A 22,685-nucleotide genomic window follows, 5' to 3' on the forward strand; every position below is an offset into this window, starting at 1 on the left:
GCCCATTCTCTGTATCATCTAGGCTCCCAATGACTTTATACATCACTGACACTCATGGATATGTTCTATTCTAGCATTCTCCTCCTTCAGGAACCATGCCCTGAGGGCATTGGCAACCATGGGCTTCCTTTCGATTTATCCATGATTGCAGTGGTTTGCCATTGCCCTCTGCAGTCTGGCTGACCAAGAAACTCTCCCGTTCTTACCACCTGCCATCAGGCATATTGGAAGGATTTATAGGCTGATAACCCAACTGCTTGGCCACATTATGGACGCACCTTCTATGGTCACCAAGTCCCAGAGTTCAACTTGAACCCGGAGTTTCTAGACTAGAGGTAGGGATGTTGCCACTGCAGCGCAAGGCTTCCTTCATTCTGGCATCATGCAGGTTAATTTACAGTGTGATTCACCAACAGGTTAGCTTCAGTGAGTAAACATATTGAGGAGTGGTGATGGAGAAACTCTAGTTTAAATAAACTCTTTTTATAGAAGTTACAACCTGAACTCTTTTCCAAATAAAGGATATCGTTTGATTCTTTCAGCTGGTATTACACTAGAGAGAAACAATTTTACAGACAGCCCATATAAAATGTGCATTGCCATTTTAAATGCAAAACAGAAAAGGAATGCAAGCATCACAAATTTTCCCTTAAGTCGTAAAAGAATCAAATCAGCAGCGTCAGCAGCAGGTTTCTCAATAAAAGGTTCAGTGAAAGAAGATGCTCCGCATTGTTACAGTCAGCCCTGCGGCAGCAAGATGAGTTACAGCTGGGATATTCTTGATGCCTTTCCAACAAGAAAGCTGCACTCGGAATCCTTCATGGGCTCCCGCAGCCAGAGCTGGACCAGAGGAACTCCTTCATCCCTCAAGCACAGTAGCCTGTCTGTGAGTCGAGGGTACAGCTCACAAGCTCCCAGATCATCAGAAAGCATGCAGTTCTATCAGTCCGGTGTCGTCAACGGAGAATACAAAGTGGTGGGGGTGAACGAGAAAGAGTTGATGCAGGGTCTCAATGACCGCTTTGCTGGCTTCATTGACAAGGTCAGGCAGCTGGAGCAACAGAACAAGGGGCTGGAGGTTGAAATCACGGACCTGAGGGAAAGGCAAACTGCCCAGTCTGGCCTTGCAAACATCTATGAACCAGAAATGGCAGAGCTACGAAACCTCATCCAAGAAACTGAAAGGCAGAAGATGCAAATTTACTTGGACCGCGATCACTTGGAGGAAGATCTCCAACGTTTGAAGAGAAAATATGAGGAAGAAAGACAAACTGTACATGACACTGAAGCAAGTATCCAGGCCTGTAAGAAAGACAGAGAGAATACAAATTTGATTAAATTAGACCTAGAAAGGAAAGCACAATCTCTCATTGATGAAATCATGTTCCTGAAGAATAATCACGAGGAAGAGGTGGCTGATCTGTTCTCTCAGATCCAGGCTTCACAGGTTGGCGTCGAAATGAAAGATTTCATGAAGCCTGATCTGACGGGAGCCCTGAGAGAGATTCGAGCTCAGATGGAGGGATACACCAATGTTAACATGCAGCAAGCAGAGGAATGGTTCACATCCAGAGTGGCCAAACTCAACAATGCAGCAGCAACAAACAGAGAAGCTCTACAGAGCACAAGGCAAGAGATCAGTGAGTACAATCGACAACTACAGTGCAAGAGTCTCGAGCTGGAGACAGTAAGAGGAAGGAAGGAGTCTTTGGAGAAACAGCTGAATGAGATTGAAAACAGAAACCATTCGGAATTAATTCAATACCAGGTAGGAGTTCCTATACTGTCATATGAAACTGTTTGATTCAATTCCATTTGCTCCATTAAGAAAAAATAATTTGCTGTTTGTTTTACAGGATGCCATTCAGCAATTGGAGGCCGAGCTGAAAAGTACGAAACAGGAAATGACACTTCACCTGCGGGAGTATCATGATCTACTGAATGTCAAAATGGCTCTAGATGTGGAGATTGCCTCCTACAGGTAGGGTCAGTTAACTGTTTAACTTCAGACTGCAGAATGGCTGAATATTTGCAATGTAATAAATTATCAATAAGTTGAAATGAATGCAAGGGAACTGTAATATATGCAAAGAGCCTGACAGCATGAGCAAAGGGATTAAATGTTGTGCTGCAGTAAGTTGTTGTTTAATGTAGTTATGGAATGCTCCTGAATAGGATTGTGAGAAGAGAGTTACTAAAGCTTTGATTATAATCACATCTCCTAGAATCACAGAAATCATAGAAATTTACAACATGGAGGTCATTCAGTCCATCATATCCACACCAGCTGACAGGTAGCCATCCAGCCTAATCCCACTATCCAGTTCTTAGTCTATAGTCTTGTAGGTCACAGCACCTCATGTACATATCCAAATACTTTTTCAGTGTGATGATGGTTTCTGCCGCTACCACCCTTTCAGGCAGCAAGTTCCAGGCCCGCACACCACCTTTTGGGTGATAAATTTCCCCTCAAATCTCCTCTAAATCTCCTCCTGCCTACCCTAAATCCATACGCCCTGGTTATGGACCTCTATATCAAGGGAAATAGGAACTCCCTATCTACTCCATCTAGACCCCTCAAAATTTTATACACTTCAATTAAATCTTCCCTTAGCCTTCTCTGTTCCAAAGGAAACAACCCCAGCCTATCCTAACTTCCTTCATAACTCAAATTCTCCAGTCCAGACAACATCCATGCCATTAACTGCAATTATTCAATAAATGATGGAGAAAGTTGTTCATTTGAGTTGATTTAATACCAAAAATGAACATGTTGAGTGAAAATAATTTTGCATCATCATAATCTTTTCGATCATGACCATGTCATGCACTGACTCCATAGGCTGAAACATGCCAAATAATTTAATGGAGTTATTTTATTTGTAAAAGTGCCAATTCCAAATTAAAAAACATTAGCCCCAAATTCCTTGACAGATAATGATGGTCTCCAGCACTGACCCCCAATGGAGTTTGTGAGGTCAAACAGAAGCCATTTTGTTTTGGGCCAGTGGACACATGTGCTTGCCTGTCCATTATTGCCAAAAATTTTAACACCTCACCTGGAGTCACTCAACCCCCACCCCCAATCACCCCGATAACACCCATCACGACCTCCTCGATCTCTTGGTAAGAGGGGAGATCTACCAAAAAATAATTGTCCTTGTGGAGACACTGAACTTCATTATTATATGGGGACCTTATATGGGGACCTGAATAAACCAAGAAGGACTAGGCACTCTTACACTAAGGACTCACTGCCCCTAGTCACCCATACAGGATGAATGAAGGCTCTCCCATTAGAAAGCAATTGGGAAATTAACAGAAACAGCAAAGACCTGGATCCCCCAGATCTTCACCAGTCTCCCACGAAATTTTTGCTTTCATTCATTCACAAGATGGTCACCATCACTGGCAAGACCAGCACTTTTGTCCATCCCTACTTGCCCTTGAGAAGGTGATGGTGCACTGCCTTCTTAAGCTACTGCAGTCCATGTGGTGTGAGTACACTCACAGTGCTGTTAGGTAGGGAGTTCCAGGATTTTGACCCAGAGATGATATTTCCATGTTCAGAATGGTGTGCGAGGGAAACCTGCAGGTGGTGGTGTTCTAAAGCATCTTCTGACCCTGTCCTTCTAGGCGGTAGAGGTCGTGGGTTTGGAAGCTGCTGTCAAAGGAGCCTTGGCGAGTTGCTGAAGTGCATTTTGTAGATGGCACACAGTCCAGGCACTGTGCGCCAGTGATGGAGGGAGTGAATATTACAGCAGTAACAATCTCCTCCCCAACTACAACAGCCACACCCCCCCCCCACCCCCCCCACAACCCCCTTGGAATTTTGGGGACAATAATTCTATTTTCTCCCAAAGTGAGGCAAAGAAAAAGTGCAAGAAAAGGTTAAAATTGCAGTATTCCCAATCACCATCTTATTTTGCATTTTATGGAGCATACATATAATCCTGACAGGGAATCAATAAATTAACTCTCTGCCAAATGATGTTGGAATCATGGCAAGAATGATTTCTCTTGGAATGCTGCAGTAGAGCTGCAGCAGAGTGGAAAGGTCGGCAGTACAGAAGAGTTTAGTTTTACATCAGTTCAATTTAGTTCAGCTCCATTTAATTTAGTTTAGTGAGCCTATAAATACAGAAATATAATATGGCTCTGTCATATTTATGTACATCATCCTGTAAACAGAATCACAGAATTGTTACAGCACATATACTTTACACTAAGTTAGAAATGTGCAGATCATTATTGCTTTTTGCTAACCTTATGCAATTCATATGATGAATTTGGAAAGCCAAAATCACAACTGCTATGTATTTAAACTGAGTCATGACTATTGGTTCAAAGAGGAAGAGTTTTCAAATAAAATGAACAGTGAGAATTAATCTGATCTAGTCCCACTGATTTTGCAAGTACAGCGTGTAGATGGGTGCAAAGACTAGCGCTGAATTATTTAAATTAAAATATATCTCCGCAATCTGTCTAATTTGCTTCAGATTGCCGAGAAGACTCTAATGCAATTCTCCTTCAAGCCAGAAAAATAATGCTAGTCCTATTCAGACTATTGTGTTCCTTCATTTCTTGGTGACAAAGTGATTCTATATCATTTCAATTAAGCATCATTGAAAATCTAGCATTGTTCGGGTTTTTTTTAGGATATTTTTTGGAGCAAAAAAAATGCACACACATTTATATTCAGGTATTTAAAAAGAAGCAAAATACTGCAGATGCTGGAGATCTGAAATAAAAATAGAAAGTGCTGGAAAAACACAGCGGGCAGAATTTTCCCCCTGTCGGAGGGAAGTTCAAGAGAGGGCGCGTGGAGGCCCGCCTCTGATTGGAGCCCCCGATTGGGGACATGCCACCATTTTGCCTGGGCAGGCCAATTAAGGCCCGCCCAGCGTGACGTCCGCCAGGAAGCGCTATGCGCTCCCTGTGCGGGTGGGGGTGGATTCCCTGAGCCGAGAGGGTGCTCTTCTGCGCATGCGCATGAAAAAACGCACTCACCTCCCTGAGGCTAAGTGCTGCCTCAGGGAGATCGGCTCCACATTTAAAAATGCTAAAAACAGAAAAGTAAAATTTCCCTGACATGTTCCCTCATTTGACACTGTCACATGAGTTGGGACATGTCCATCACTTATAGTTAAACTTTTATTAAATTTTTAAAAACCTACATGAAACCTCATCTTGCCCGTGGATGAGGTTTTGTGCTTTCTCTGAAGCCCTTCAGGGTCCCCAGACTGCATGCCAACCTTAAGGTTGGACGGGCAGCCCTGTCAATTATCTAAATTGTTTTATTAATGGCCTCAATAGGCCGTTAACAGGTCGGCAGGCACACAGCTGATTCGGCCCCCACTGACCTGAAAATTGAAATGACGCAAGGTGACGTCGGGAGTTCTGCCCGATGTCATCCTGCGCCATTTTACATGTCGGCGAGCAGGCCCCATCCCCGGTTGCCGCCAAGGAAATCCTGGCCAGCAAGTCTGGCAGCATCTGTAGAGAGAGAAATAAAGTTAACTTCTCTAGTCCAATTTGACTCTTCCTCAGAAAAAGAGGAGGAAGAACAGTTCTTACGAAGAAGAGTCATATTGGACTCGAAACATTAACTCTGTTCGTCTCTCCACCGATGCTGCCAGACCTGCTGAGTTTCTCCAGCACTTTCTGTTTTTATATTCCGATGTTGCTGTTAGTTGAATTGCAAGCACAGCAAACAGCAATGAATTCTACACCACTCTTTGCTCGGCTTGATTCCTGGCTTGTGTTGAATCCATTAATCAGAGTTGGGCAATAATGGGGCAACCACAGTTGGCCTCAGTACCTGTAGGCTGAGGTAGGGGATAAAGAAACAAACATGGTAGGGTTCCTGCTGCCAACATGAATAGACTGAATGTTCTCCTTAGAGCAGAGGCTGCTAAGAGTGGTATTGTTAGAGATATTAAAATCATCAAGGGTTTATCTAGAGTGAATAAATAGAAACTATTTCCAATGGTGATAATCAGAGAGCACAGATTCAAGATGATTAGCAAAAGAACCAGAAGTGACATGAAGAAAACCTTTTTATGTAACAAATAGTTGGGATTTGGAATACACCCACGCAGATTCAATGTTAACCTTCCAAAGGAATTGGATAAATACTTGAAGGAAAGAAAATGGAAGGATATGAGAAAGAGCCTGGGGGAGGGGAACTAACTGGATTGCTCTTCGAAAGAGCCAATGCAGGCACAATGAGTTGAATGACTTCTGTATGTGCTGTTCTATTCTATGATTTATAATCACGACCCAGTAGCTCCTGTTGTAAAGTATACCAGGGGGCTGTAATATATGCTGACTTCAATATTCTAGACTTTACAGCTTTTGTGCTTTAGAAGCCTCTTACAGGCGATTCTCAATTCCCTATCGCATTGGCAGCATCTTCACCAGCCTCAATAACGAGGGAAAGTTGCTGCAATGCAGCTAGGGTGTTGAAATCCTTGCTAAGGATTATATTATAAAAGAATGAACCTGTGACTCCACAGAAATCTTATCTTGTGTTCAATAAGCAGTCAGGTATTACTGCTTTAGACTTAATTTTATGATTAAATTATCAAATATGTATAGTGAACAAAGATCATCTAGTGAACATACACCAGCATTATGACATGTCTATATTTATAGTAGAAGTTATACTATCTAGCTCCTTAAAAGGAAAATAAGATTCAATCCCTATCCTATCGAACTGTCCTTCTAGATCCACACTCTAACTACACCTTGATTCATTTAGTCTTATAGTTTTCAGCATTTCAGGAGTGACTCAAGAGTTCTAAGTGGATACTCTCTGCATTTCTGCACAGCTCAATCTAACAGAAGTATTTCCCCATCTACTATGGATTGAATCATTGATACGCTGCATTCAAACATGACTGAGCATATCTTGCAGTGTGTGCTTTTGAATGCTGGTTAGGCCTCTCACCTCCAGCCTAAGGTTTGAAAACCAGTTTGATCAGTCCTTGCAATATTTGCATTCATTTAGACGTGAGATTTGATTTTAACTGAAGCATGCTGAAACTCCTTTGATGTGTTGTGGCTGTATTTAAAGGGACAGCCACCCACCCAACACCGGACAAAAATACTTGGTCACAATTGACATCAGGATCAGGTCCAGATCTGAACACCGCAGCAGATTTTCTTCTTACTGCTCCTTGTGTGAAAAGATAACCTGGCTGCAGCATGTGGAGGAAATTCTCACAGGGAACATTACACACTTGAATGGAGCCTGACAGATTTTTCTGTCTGTTAATCTAAAGCAAGGACAGGGTGAAATTAAACAATATGCACCTTCTACACTAACCAGAGCCAAAGTTCCCAATCCAGGATCTCAATCTAACCTACTTAAAACAATAGGTTCACAAGCCAAATGATCATGATTAGAAAATCCATTGGTAAACACAGGATAGATAAAGACTACTAATTTGTATTAAAACGTTCCCTGGTTGATCCAACTTTCCAATGTAACAATGCTACAAGAGCCACTTGTATGTGAAACATTCTTGTTCTGAAATGGAGCCTGTTTTGTTTGTCATCTTTATAAACGCAGTATTCATCCAGTAACATTGTTCAAGGGGACCAGTTAATGCATTGAATTAGCACACGATCCTGTCACCTCTGGGAACTCGGCTCATGTTCATTCTAGATTCATGGGATGAAAATGCTTCTTTCTCTTAGCTTCAAACACTCCATGCTGAATGAGTGCAAGTGTGTGTAGCACAAAATCACTTATAATTTGTAATGCCCCTCATACTGAGACCTTAAGAATGGCTAGTTTGAGAGCCACAGAAACAAACACTCTTCTGAAGGAAAAATAAAGAAGGCAAAATGAATCACTGTGTAGTTGAAGTGTAAATTGAAAAGGATAGCAATTTAGGATAGGGATTGAAACTCCATTATTCCATGCTTCTGGCCAGACCTAAACTGCTGTTGCTTGATGCCAACATGAGGTGACAAAATTGGAAAAATTGGCCCATTCCATAGCAGTTACCTCCTTTATCCCAATGAATACAAAAACCATTCATCATAATTAAAAATGAAGTGTTTAATCAGAATATACAAACTGATAGTTGCTTCTTTTCAATAAGGTATATTTGGAGTAGGTTCTTTCAGTTTCAGACTCAATGGGCAGAATCTTACAGGCATTGGTTTTGAACGCGGGTTGGGACCTTATCCGGGTCCCAACCCACATGGTGTCTGATGCCCCCCCCCACCTGCACAATCTTCCTGGAGGCAACCAATTAAAATACTGCCTCAGGGTAGAGACACTCTCTGAAGGCTTCTGAAAGAGTGTGTCCACAGTGGCCAGACAATGGATGTCCAAGGGGGTTCCCTTCACAGGTTGGGATACAGGCTCAGCTGTGGCCCTCTGTCATTCTCAGCTCGGGAGCTGGGGGTGGGGGGGGTGGGGTGGCAGGGAAAGTAAAGGAGGCCTTGCTGGCCCCTGGGTCTGCTGCAGGGAGGTTGCTTCCAGCCATCTGCTGGCCTTCAGCCTTAGCGGGGGAGGATTCTGGCAGTGTCACCAATCTGCCCCCAAGGAGCCATTTAATTGCCACTAATTGGCTGCCCACTGCTGCCAGGTGGATAGCCAGTGCCAATATGACTCCACTGCCAGCAGGGTCGTTTGGCAGTGAGATTGTGATGGGGAGCTGACCCAACGTCCTCCTTTCAAAATTTACCCCCAAACCATCGGCCTCTAAAGTCACCTCTCTATGGCTGATAAGATCCCACTAGTGAGTTTATCCGGTCATATTTAAGTTAGATCCCAAGAAAGGGGGGCCTACAGTCCAACTATGGGATGGTTATGAACCCATATCCCAAAAGTGAACGCAGATTAACATGCTGTGATATCAGTATCAAATAGAAAATACTGAATCATAATCCAGTTCATTAAAAACAGTAACTCATTCATTCCACCTTAATTTAATATTTTTAACTTTAATTACGAACTTAATTCATGATTAAAGATCTTATAACTTTTAACGTCCCTTGCTTCATTAACATATGAATAGTATATATTATCGACGCACTAATGGTATTTACTTTCTATTTGAAGGAAACTCCTTGAAGGTGAAGAAACAAGATTTGGTGGCTTCACTTCACTACCATATATATACAAACCACAGCCATTAATAAGTGCAACTTCGGTGACAACTAAGACAAAAGCTACCCCTACAAAGGTTATGCCTCAATATAGGTTTGTAGAAGAAATTATCAGTGCAACAACAAAGGAAGTTGAAATGGCAGAGCTAGAAGCTGCTGAAAAGGAAGAAGGAGCTGCTGAAGAGGTGAAGGAGGAAGAGGAGGAAGCTGCTGAATCACAGGAGGTTGAAAAGGAAAAGGAGGAAGAGGAGAAGGCTGAAGAGGAGAAGGAGGAAGAGGAGAAGGCTGAAGAGGAGAAGGAGGAAGAGGAGGAAGCTGCTGAATCACAGGAGGCCGAAGAGGAGAAGGCTGAAGAGGAGAAGGATGAAAAGAAGGAAGCTGCTGAGTCACAAGAGATTGAAGAGGAAAAGGCTGAAGAGGAGAAGGAGGAAGAGGGGAAGACTGAGGATGAGAAGGCTGAAGAGAAAGATGAAGTGGAGATGGATAAAGAGAAGGAAGCTGCTGAATCACAAGTGGTTGAAGAGAAAAAGACAGAAGAGGAGAAGGTTGAAGAGAAGGAGGTTCCTAAATCAGAAGAACCTGAAGAGAAAAAGGATGATGAGGAGGTGGAAGAGCAAAAGCCTAAAGAGGAAAAGGCTGGAGAGAAGGAGGCTATCCAACCAAAAGAGGCTGAAGAGAAAGAGGCTGTACAGAAGAAGGATGAAGAGGAAAAGGATGAAGAGAAAGAGGTTCCTAAATCAGAGGAGGAAAAGGAAGAAGAGAAAGAGGTTCCTAAACCTGAGGAGGAAAAGGAAGAAGAGAAAGAGGTTCCTAAATCAGATGAGGAAAAGGAAGAAGAGAAGGAGGTGCCTAAATCAGAGGAGGAAAAGGATAAAGAGAAGGAGGTTCCTAAATCAGATGAGGAAAAGGAAGAAGAGAAAGAGGTTCCTAAATCAGAGGAGGAAAAGGAAGAAGAGAAAGCGGTTCCTAAATCAGAGGAGGAAAAGGAAGAAGAGAAGGAGGTTCCTAAATCAGAGGAGGAAAAGGAAGAAGAGAAGGAGGTTTCTAAACCAGAGGAAGAAAAGGAAGAAGAGAAGGAGGTTTCTAAACCAGAGGAAGAAAAGGAAGAAGAGAAGGAGGTTTCTAAGTCAGGAGAGGCTGAAGAGAAAGAAGCAGCTAAATCAAGAGGGACGGTAGAGGAAAAGACTGCTGATCCAAAAGTAGAGGATAAGGAACAAGGTGTGGCCAAATTAAAAGAAAAGGGTGAAGAGCTAACAGTCACTGGAGTAAAAGAAAAGACTGAAAAAGAAACTGCTGCAAAAACAGAAACATCAACTGTGAGAGATGGGTCTGACTCGACTGGAACTACAGAAAAGGAACCAAAATAAACAAAAAGCTAAGAAGGTAAACATCAGCCAGCTTCTGCTGCGGAGGTCAAAGGGTAAAGATAAAGAGCAAGCATTAAACAAAAGAAAGGCTAACTGCAACTATTGCCAAATGTCTAATAAAAATAAAAATTGAATGGTACAATGAGAAATGCATGTTAATGGACACAAGGTCTGTGACTTCAGCAATTTGAGAGATTACACAATTAAAGTATCTGTTTACAAAATAGAAAATGAGATATTCTCAGGGCAATAATTTAAATTAATTTGTTGCTGCATGTATAACTACACTATTAAATACTGCAGGCATAAATGTGTGAACTGAAATTTCCTGAGGTTCAATGTATATAAATACATGCTAATAAAAGAAACTTCAATCCAATATTTTTACTCATTGATTAGATGGGACATTAATATGTTTTGAAAACAAATATATCATTTGTCAAAGAGCAGCCAAGAGTTTAATTAGTGTCCTTAGTTTAGCGAAAGATTACAAGTAGCTTCAGAGAAAGGTAAAGAAAATAGATGTCAAGGAAAAGAAGGAGAATTTAGGACAGGTGACGAAAAGCTTGACTGGAGATCGATTTAATAGAAGGTCTTAAAAAGAGAAAAAAGGCAAGAATTTTAAGGGAGATATTCCAGGGAGTAGTGGCTGAGGGCAAAGCTGCAATTGTGGGGCAAATAGGGGGGGAAGCATAAACCCCGTTTACATATGTGGAACTCATGAGCAGAGATGTTGGTCTACATGGCAGTTGGTTGAAAAATGCAAATCAGATGAACTAGCAGCTCTTGGAGGGTTATTCATGACATTGAAGGGAGTGTAATACAGTGAAAGAGCAGGTTTTGGGTGGAGGGCAAATATTGATTCCTTTTCAAACTGTGTGTAATGTTAGTGGAGAAAACGCTGACATTTAGATCTAATTCCATGGAGGGCATGCTTCAGATGGTGGAGAGAAGGAACAGGGTCCTCTTGAGCTGAAAGGACCCACCTGTTAAAGGAGGTCCAAATTGTACAGGTGGAGACAGTGGAGCAACTCAATGCGATGTTCCATTCCATCATAACAGAAAGCAAATGATATTGAAGTTTGATGGTGTCAGAAGTGCTAAGGTGAGTGCACCCACTTTTGTTCACATGTTCACTCTGATTCCAAAGCAGGTGTGGCAATAAAATCAATCTCTGTGCTTCACACTCAGTGAAAAAAACATGCAGATACCACTTACCTCTCTTGCAGCCCTTTTCCAAACAACAGAAAATAAAGGGAACAACTACTGTAAGAGACACTAACATGGGCATCTACTTAATTTGTTAAATTGATTTTGTCAACAGCAGAAAGATACATTTTGCAATAGTAAATAAAATGCACAATAATCATTCCCACTATCTCCTCATTGCTAAAGAAGTACCATTGTTTGTCCATAGATAAACTGATGGAAGCCTGGTCAGGCTGTTTCATCATTGAAAGATGGTTTAAAATGGCACAAAATTTTACAATGGATATCTCATAAACATAGGACTTATATAGCACAAACATATATGCTTGCAAAATATATTCAATAACCAACTCTGTCACATAAATACATGGAGGGTACATTGGCAGATCAAAACCTGTTGTACAATGCATGTGTCTTATATAATGAAAGCCAATCTTTTGCTACAATCTTCTACTTGGAGATCATAGCAGAATCCATCCTTAATAGCAAAACAAGCTTTGTAAGTTCTGACTATTCTTTGTAAATATATATGCCTCACAAATATTTTCCAATCAAAATTTCTCTATTACGTAAGGATCAATCCTAATTATCATCGAACATGTGGCTGACGATGGTACTTCACCATTGAGGGAGGTGGGCCATTGAAATGACAATTCACTATTTCCAGTGGGTAATGCAAGTATTGACAGCCACCTGTAGAGAAACAATTGATTCAATCAGAATCTAAGGATATCAATATCTAAGACTGTAACAGACTGGATCTCTGGCCTATAACTGTTGCTATTAGACAGCAACACTGTTCGATTTTAATGTGATTAATGGATGTCATATTTCAAATCATTGAAAAGGAAGTTGAAAATCATTTCATTCAGATCTGCCTTAATCCTCTCAGCCTTTCCCTCAGATCATACTAATAGCTGTAATGTTACTGAGATCAGATGATCGTGATCTTTGCAATTCATTCTGAAATTAATTACCTCTTAATCCCACTATTCCAGCACTATTTTATCCAATGGTTTTCATTAGTTATCCAAAATCTGGGAAAAGCTGGAAACCCACAGCTGGTCACACATAATTCTGGAGGGATCAAACAGTCAATAATTCGGATATACACCTACATCAGAGCACTCCATTGATGCTATCTAACCTTTAGTTTTTCCAACTTGTTCTGTTTCAGATTTTCAACTCCTGCAGTATTTTGCTTTTTATTTCTCTTTCAATCATTTTGCAAACAATTTTCAACTTTTTCTCTGGTCTTTTCTTTATCTTTGCTTTTCTATTTTCCTTTCACCAAATCCACTACATTGATGTGATTTAGAAATGAGGTAGTACCTTACCTCCCATAGTCTTTTAAAATATTAACTATACTCTGCTGTGAATTTCAAACAATATGAGACTAACTCCTTGGTAATCACTCATTACTTTGCCACAATCTGATGCTTTATGATACCACGCCACAATTATTCAGTCATTTTTTACACCAAAATTGGTGTTGCAGTGATGTGAAAATTGAAGCCTAAGTAAACATAGTTTCAGTTATGCAAAGGGCAGAAAACAGTCTCCAATCCATGGTCAAATGAGAATAAATCCTAGGATACACCATCATCTTAACACTGGAGGGTCTTCATCCCCCATTAGATAGCACCATTCCTTCACTGTCACTGAGTCAAAATCCTGGAACTCCCTCTCTATGCACTGTGGTTGTACCCACACTACATGGACTGCAGCTGTTCAAGAAGGCAGCTCACCACCACCTTCTCAAAGGCAACTAGGGCTAGGCAATAAATGCTGGCCCAGCTAGTGATGCCCACATTCCGTGAATGAATAAAAAAATCCTCCAAAGGTACAGGTGCCTACAGATACCTTATAGCTTTACAGCTGTCGATAACAAGGGTTCAGTAAATTCACTCTTTACGGGTTTAAGTATGAAAGAGGAAAATATTTTGACAGAAGAGAAGTATTCATGCAGCAATATTTTAATGATAGATATTATAATTTTACTAGCTGGCATTACATTGACATAAAGATACGCTTTATGCAATCCAGATGTTATTAACAACCATCTTTCCTCTTGCCAGTGGCTGCCAGCAGTCCCACTCTGCCAATGCTGAGTCCAGTATTGCCAACTCTAGAATGGGCAGGTGTTTGGGTGAGAGCGGGGAGAGATGCCTTAAGCATTTTTCAAAAATTATCCACATGAACCAGTTATCAAAAAGGAAACAAATACGATTGAGCTAACACAAGATAACAAGAGGAATGTCAGAATGCCCAGGAGGGGCCTACATTACCAATTTAAATGCAAACCAGACAAACACGAGCATGAGAAATTTCCCCTTAGCAAGTAAAAAAAAATCAGCTGGAAGTGTCAACATTTATGTTCCCTCCATAAAATGTAGATACACCCCTTTTACCCACTGGCAGTGCTACAGAGAGATGGATTATGTTTGGGGTTCCCTATTTCAGTAACAGCACTCGTAGATACCTGTACAACACCCCAGATACAAATACTTTGGAAGTTTTTGCTCTTATCACTCCAATATCCTCAGAAGTGATTGCAGTGTGCATGGTGTAAGTGAGAAGGAATTAATACAGTGGTTTAATGGCAGATTTGCTCATTATCTTGAGAAGATTCATCCACTTCAACAACTACACAAGAACCTGAAAACAGAAGGCAGTAAGAGATGACAAAAGTACAGTTCCCCTGCTCATCTTGCATATTACATTCAGAAATGGCAAACCTACATGGCTTTATATGAAAGTCTTATTAACCAAGAAACACAAATCTACTTGAATTGGAGGAACTAAATCAAAACACTGCACATGCTGGAAATCTGAAATAAAAAGAGAAAATGCTGCAAATACTCAGCAGGTCAGGCATTATCTGTGGAGAGAGAAACAGAGTAAATGTTTCAGGTCAATAACCTTCCGTTGTTCCCCCCTCATTCTAGAAGATGATCTTTTATTATTCAATAGAACCATCTTATCCTGTATGCTTCTGGATATCCAGGGGCTCGAGATTTGACAGTACCACCCTTTTTCTTTGTGGGGACACACCTACACTGTGCCCATAGAATCTCGCTTTTGAATGTCTCCCACTGATTTGTCACTGATTTTCCTTCAAGTAGCTGTATCCAGTCCACTTTCGCCAGGTCACTTCCCAGCTTTTTAAAATTTGTCTTCCCCAATTTAGAATTTTTACTCCTGTTCTATCTTTGTCCTTTTCCATAATGATGCTAACTCTAACTGTAGCATCTCCAAAATGGTCCCCCAATTAGCCTTCATCCACTTGCCCAGATTCATTTTCTAAGAATAAATCTAAAATTGTGGCCCCTCTCATTGGGTTTGTTACGTGCTGGCTAAAAAAGTTTTCCTGAATGTAGTTCAAGAATTTTGTGCCCTCTGTGCCTTTCACACTGTTTATATTCCTCATTCCAGAAGATCTCCAATGAACTGAGGAAAATATGAGGGGGACGTAAAACATCAGTGGAGCAAGTATTCAGGTCTATAAGAAAGTCAAATTCAATGCCAATATGCTTCAATTAGAGCTAGAAAGAAAAACACAAGCGCTCATGGATGAAACCATATTTCTCATGAAGTTATGAGAGAGAGGCAGCTGATCTCTTTTCTCAGATCCAAGCTTCACAGGCTAATGTCGAAATGAAAGATTTTGTGAAGCCTGGTCTGACAGAAGGCCCAAGAGAGATTTGAGCTCAGATGGAAGGATACACCATGTTAATACGAAGCAAACAGAGGAATGGTTCACATTCAGCATGGTCAAATTAAAGGGATACGTAAATTCAGCAACCCACACGTCAAAATAACCTAAAGGTGGGAAACAAAATGTAACTGCATATCTCCACTTCCACCAAAACAAAATGCTCCAATGTACTTACTGAATGAATGAATAAGAATGTAAAGGACAGTTTAAGAATCTAACTACACCATGCCAAACCACTGCCTTATTAATTTTATATGGATATAAGGAGCTCCCACAGCCAAGCTTGCCAAACAACATACATTTTTGCTTGACATTAGCTCAGCCTCTCTTCGTCCCATCAGCACGAATTCCTAACTCACACTCGCACGCAACAACATACACAACTCATTAATTTTGGGGCAATGGCCTCAGCAGGACGACCATGTTAATAATTCAAATAAACACACAATAATTGTTAACCCTTAACCTGGCTCTGTGATTACATCTGCTTTTTATAAACAAATGATCAATGTAATGTACCTTTAAGAATAATACTTGTTAAGGAAGATCACATGCTCTGTAGTGATGAATAAGAGAGTAGCGCAGGCTACCTTAGCAGGCAATTTGGAGATAGAGTTAGAGTTGAAAGTACACGTGTAGTTGCTGCTGAGTATATTGTAAATAAACTTAATAGGTAGAATTTTCCCCCTATCGGGGGGAGTTGTGTGGGGCCGGATGGGCGCAGACCCAATCGGCACCACCAATTAAGGCCCGCCCAGTGTGACGCACACCGGGAAGCACTGTGCGCTCCCTGTGCGGGTGGGGGTGGGGATCCCTGAGTCGGGAATGCGCTCTTTTGCGCATGCGCTTGCACGCGAAATAGCACAGAAATCTCCCCGAGGCACCCAAGTTTTAACAGTTCAATGAAGTCTTGAAAAAATTCTTATGAGATGTCCCCTCTTGTGAAACTGTCACAAGAGCTGGGACATGTGCATTAATTTCAATACAAATTATTCAGAAAATTTAAAATCATTCATGAAACCTCATCCCGCCCGTGGATGAGGTTACATGAAAAATGCATAGGCCACCTGGGATCTTCGCCTGCTCGCCAACCTTAACCGTTAATTATTTTAACTCTTAGTTAAATGGCCTTAATAGGGCTTTGACAGCTCAGTGGGCAGGCAGCCAACTCAGCTATGTGCCCACCGAACTGAAAATCTAAATGACGCGCAGAGACATTGGGACACATGCCTAATATCACCCCACGTCGTTTTACACCTCCCGTACGCTAACTGAAGGTTCTCCCCAATGTTCCCACCCAAGAAGTGTCTGCAGATCAACTCAATCATTAATAGTGCAACTCGGCCACCCTACAATAATCATACATACTGACAAATGCACACCAAAACTTGCTATTTTCATTCTCGAGAGGTGAGCATTGCTTAGCAACGATTGCCCATCCTTAGCTTCCCTGAGGAGATTGTGGTGCGTCTTCGCCACCAGGCCATTTGGTACATCTGAGTGGCTTGGTATGCCACTTCAGAGAGCAGTTAAGAGTCAACCACACTGGTGCGGGTCTGGTGTCAAATATAGGCCATATATAAACCAGATTGGCTAAGGTTCACAGGTTTCCTTCCCTGCAAGACAGTAGTGAACGAGGGAAAGAAAAATAAAACTTGCATTTATTCTTCATGACCATTGGATGTCTCAAAATGTTTTACCTCCATTTAAGTGCTTTTGAAGAGTAATCACTGATGTAATGTAAGAAATCCAGTCCCCAATTTGTGCACAGCAAACTCCCTCAAACAGCAATGTGATAATGACCAGGTAATCTATTTTTGTGATATTGATTGAATGATAAATATTGGCCAGGACTCCCCTGCTTTTCTTCAAAGTAGTGCCACAGGATCTTTTCCATCCACCAGAGCAGGCAGATGGTGCCTCGGTTTAACTTTTCATCCAAAAGACAGCACCTCTGACAATACAGCACCTCCTTAGAACTAGAAGGAGAGCCTAGATTTTTGTGCTCAAGACCTGCAGTGAGTGGATTTTAAACATTTTTTCTACTCTCTTAATGATGTTTAACTGGTCCTTTGCAGATCCCTATCTTTCTAACAGTTACTGTAAAATAACTCCTAATATTTTCAGTTGAAAAAAACACACATTTATTGTTTGCCAATTAGAAATTCAGTCATGGGGTGATGTAAATCTTTCACTTAAACATACAGCAAAATGCATTAATTTGTAATGCAGCCAAACCTTGGGACTATCTTTAATATCCTGCTGAGCTGCTACTGAGGGAACTCTCAGACAGAACTATAACAACTCACTTATTGAGATTTGATCTGAAGCGACCAGGCTTTTGCTGCATGATGGACAATCGACTATATTAAAAAATATAGAGGGAGCAGCCAGTTTACAGAAGAATGATTCCCTTATTAAAATTGAAGCAATTCAGTGCAAGAAAAGGCAAGTGTTGCATGAAACATCAAAACAAGTTTCAATATCCTGCAGTAATATAGTTTTTAATCTATACATATGTTTCTGGAGAACAAGCCGATGGGATTTGAGCTTGCTGATGTTTATAGATCAGAGAACCATACAGACTTAGAGAAAGGCTCATCAGGTCCTTTGGCTCCTTATGTTTGTGCCAGCTCTTTTCTAGAGAAATCCAAAATTAACTCTACTGCCTCGTGTATAGGTAAAAGACACAGCTTCCCAAGTCGATAATAACTAAAGGCCCGTAAACCACAGACTTGAGAGACTGAGGCAGAAATAGTTCCACAATGCCAGCCAACACCCTTGAGCTACAGAGTTGAATGTCAGAGGCAAGTTGGCAACATCCTCTACTAAGAGAACTGCACCACTATAGTCTGAATGCTGCTACATCTTATATGGTCTCCACTATCCAAAAAAGCCTGCAACAGCTTCTTCATCTTCATCTCTACTATCAGGAGATGTTATTGATCACTAAACCATTCTCTGTGAATAGTCTGAATATCACTGATTTGGTCATTATCCACTGAATTCCCAAAAGAGGGCAGTGGGCACCACAACATGGCTAGATCAATAGATTAACTGCACAGGAGACCCCAAAATACACACAATAATCAAAGAATATGGTCAATTTACTTCTATTTTCTTGAGTGCACACACTTCTGGTTTGATTCAGCAGCCCATTTTCTTAAATTATTACCCAATCTCCAATGCTCCAAAGTCCATATGTCTCAATTCAAGTCTGTCCTTTCCTATTCCATTCCCTACAAACTAGCTTCCTTTTCACCAACAGCATTGAGATTACAATAATCAAATTCCTAACCAGGACTTTGCATGATTGAAAATCTTTCTCACTGTATCTGCTCATCCTCTTTGATTTCTCCATTAACACATCATCCTTCTTCAATAAAGTTACACCTGCCTCCATTCGTTTACCAACACCAACCAGTTCTATTTCTCCACCTCCGATATCTATTACAAAACCATTGCTAAACTTCGCAGCAGTCCGGTGACATTAAGATCTGGAGGGGCCAAAAATGAAACCATCCTTGTGGCTCCTACCGCCACCTCCCTTCCTCCAGCCATTTCTTTCCCCTCAGCCATGTCTCCATCAGTTTTTCCTACTGCCACCTTATACTCGATCCAGGGACACTTGATGATGGGTGGCCTATTCAACCACAAGCTCAGCTTCCTTCCCCGGATTAATCCATTATATTCGCTTCAACATCAACTGACTTTGCTCTTGTTTCTACCTCACTGATTACAAAACCTTGACTCATCTGTTTACCATGTCGAGGCACCACTCTCCTCATTGGCTTCCCAAGTTTCACAAGCGACAATTCATTCAAAATGGTTTGGCCTGAATCCTAACAGCTCCATGTATTCCCATTGCCCCTTGCTACAGTAATTTTCCTCACTTCAAACGGCCTCCTGCCCCTCATCCATTCTGACCCCTGCAATTTATTCTTTGAGTAAGTAACGTGAGCTGTGGATAAAGGGGAGCCTGTAGACGTATGGTACTTGGATTCCCAGGAGGCATTTAATAAGGTATCACATGAAATGTTATTGTGGAAAGTAAAAGCTCATGGTGTAGAGGGTAACGTATTAGCATGGACAGGAGGTTGGCCAGGATTTTCCCCTCGGCGATTTGGGGGCGGAGCTCGGTCGCCGAGGGGAAAATGATGTGAGATGATGTCGGGAGGAATCCCCGACTTCATCCCGGGCCATTTAAATTTTCAGGAAGGCGGGCAGACAGAGAAATCAGCTGCCTGCCCGCCGACCTGTCAATGGCCAATTGAGGACATTGACAGGCTGGTTAAAGTAATTAAAGATCTGCCCAACCAACCTTAAGGCTGGGGGGCAGGCCAGGAGTCCCAGCGGGCTTCTGATTATTAATGAAACTTCATCCGCTGGTGGGATGAAGTTTCATGTCCATTTTGTACAAATATAATAAAGTTTATGTGTTCTTTATTAATGTCCCATCTTGTGTGACATTGTCACATGAGGGGAACATGGTAATAATTTTTTAATGTTTCCATTTTTAAAGTTTTTACCACTGTCAGTATGCTCCCAGAGACAGGACTTTGCCTCAGAGAGAAGCGTTTTGACAGATAGGGAATCCACCCCCCTTCACACCCCCCCCCCCACCCCCCACCCCACCCCCTCCCCCCGCCCTCCCCATAGCACTTCCTGTTGGGGATGCCACTTAAAATGGCAGCGGGCCCCGTTTCAGTGGCGGGGGTCAGCTGCCCACCATCCGAGAGCAAAATTCTGCCCATTGGTTGGCTGGCAGAAAACAGAGAGTACACATAAGTGGGTCTTTTTCTGTTTAGCAGGATGCAATGAATGGAGTCCTGCAGGGGCCTGTTCTAGGGTCTCAACTTTTTACAATTTATATCAATGAGTATTGCTGAAAGAGGCACATCTAAGCTCTTCATCTTGTGCTCATCAAGACACTTCACAAGAATACCAATATAAGGGGAAAACAATACTTTATACTGTATGTGAAGAGAGTGCTAATTGGTTTGCAAGTGGCATTGCCATGAAGAATGCACCAGTGAAGATGACTGACAGTTAACTGCCACGTATTGTTTGAAATTTAAACCAAGCAACTTGACCCTGATTAGTCAAGGCATTGCCCTGAGGAATGAGTCAGCGAATTTTAAAAAAATTGTTCATGGGATGTGGGTGTCGCTGGCTAGGCCAGCATTTATTGCCCATCCCAAATTGCCCTTGTTCAGAGGGAATTTAAAGAGTCAACCACATTGCTGTGGGTCTGGACTCACATGTAGGCCAAGAGCAGGTAAGGACAGCAGATTTCCTTCTTAAAGGGCATTAGTGAACCAGATGAGTTTTTCTGACAATTGGCAATGGTTTTAATTAAGATTTCACCATCTGTCATAGTGGGTCTTGAACCCTGGACCCCAGAGCATTACCCTGGGTCTCTGAAATACTAGCCCAATGACAATACCACTATGCCACCACCTGGCTGTCACTTATTTTGTTTAGCTGAAACAGGTGCTATGTGTGTATATGTTCTCCCTGTCTGCAAAGAACAGGGCCCTGTATATTAATATATGCAGCTTCCAGTACATGCAAATGCACCACTTTGTGAGTCTGACTGATAATCCCAAATTAGTTGTCAGCGTAATTCTTAGCACAGAGAGTAATTTAGCAAATATTACCCAATCATGGAATCACATCAAAGGCCCCAAGGTTGCCCAGGTTTGAGCTGCTACATCCATTCTGAATCTATCCCGTTTAGCAGTGGTAGTGCCACACAACACAATGAAGGATATCGTCACTACGAAGGCAGGACTTTTGTCTGCACAAGGACTCCTTGTGAGTAGGCACTCCTACCAGTGCTGTCATAGACAGGTGAACCTGTGACAGGTAGATTTGTGGGGACAAGTCAAGCAGGTTTCTCCATCATGTTGGTTCTTTCACTACCTACCGCAGGCCCAATCTGGCAGTTATCTCCTGCAGGACTCTCACAGCTTGGCCAGTAGCAGCATTACTGAGACATTGGAGACCCCACTTATGAATACATTCTGTGCCCTTGCTATTTTCAGTTCCTCTTCGATAGGGTGTTCAACATGGAGGGGCACTGATTCATCAACTAAGGGACAGCAGTAAGTGGCAATCAACAGGAGGCTTCCATGCCAGAAATAAGCACTGAAAACCTACACCCCATTGCCCAACAGATGAACACACAACACAGCAGCTTTCAGATGATATCCTACGACTGACCTGGGCACTTCCAGTAGCATCTTGCCTGATCTAACTACATCTGAGAGTCTTGTCTATGACCCTAAGCTTGCTGTACTTTCCAAACATGAAGATTAGTTTGCAGTTGATCATTATTGTGTGCCTGACGTTTATAGAAAAAGCAGAAAATCCTGATATTCATCTTTCAGAGGCGATATTAAACCAAAACCCCAGCTCAGATAGCTGCAACAGATTCTATGTCACTACTAGAAGAGCAGTGAAACTCTCCCTGTGCCCTAGCCAACATTAATTGTTAACGTACACATTATTAAAAACAAATGTACGGAGACAATTAGTTTTACAAAAATCTCAACTCTGCATGTTTCTTTATTGTTCATGTAATTAAAACTCAATTAGATAAGACACATGACAAGTGTTTAAGGTTAACAATTTTTCTAATGAGTCCTGCTTAAACTTTAATTCCTATAATTACATTTATCTATACTGCAATAAAGCCCTAATTATACTAATACACTTGATCACAAGATGCAGTGGAGAGCAGTAAATATCAGAACTTTATTGGCATCAATGTTGCTCCACAGAAATCCAACACCATATTATTTAGCACATTAAGCATGTAGCGTTATATCTATACTTCAGTCTTATTACATTTCTTCTGGAAGTTCAGATCAAGCAAGTCTGTGGATTTCTGCAGATACCATACCACTCAGTGATACTTTGCTAGGTTGCTCTTGTGGGGTACAGTTGACCCAAGAGTTTCAACACATTAAATGGCACATTTCAAATAGACTAATAGATGGGAGTAGGCTGCCAAAGACACACGGGCACTCTCAATGATGTTGAGAAATAAATCCAAATTTGAGAATGGAATTCAACTTCTGAGACCCTCAACAGGAGTCCAGCAACCTTATTATGATCAGGCCATCAAGATGGGGATTTAAAGAGACACACCAAAAAAAAAAATCAATACTCTGGAAACACAATAAGGCCACATAATAGGAAGTATCTAAATAACTAATATTAAAGTTGTCTATGCTGAAATAAAAATATTTAAAACT

General features: G+C 41.5%; 1 protein-coding gene across 1 annotated transcript; it reads left to right on the forward strand.

Moving 5' to 3' along the window:
• Positions 1 to 589: 589 nt before the first annotated feature.
• LOC121270782 (neurofilament medium polypeptide-like) lies at positions 590 to 10,496 on the forward strand. The gene is made up of 3 exons (XM_041176222.1): positions 590 to 1,768; positions 1,857 to 1,981; positions 9,083 to 10,496. Exons 1-3 carry the CDS (start codon positions 590 to 592, stop codon positions 10,494 to 10,496), a joined length of 2,718 nt encoding a protein of 905 aa, XP_041032156.1.
• Positions 10,497 to 22,685: the final 12,189 nt, after the last annotated feature.

This window comes from Carcharodon carcharias, chromosome 28 (assembly GCF_017639515.1).
Source record: "Carcharodon carcharias isolate sCarCar2 chromosome 28, sCarCar2.pri, whole genome shotgun sequence".
Classification (NCBI taxonomy): Eukaryota; Metazoa; Chordata; class Chondrichthyes; order Lamniformes; family Lamnidae; genus Carcharodon; species Carcharodon carcharias.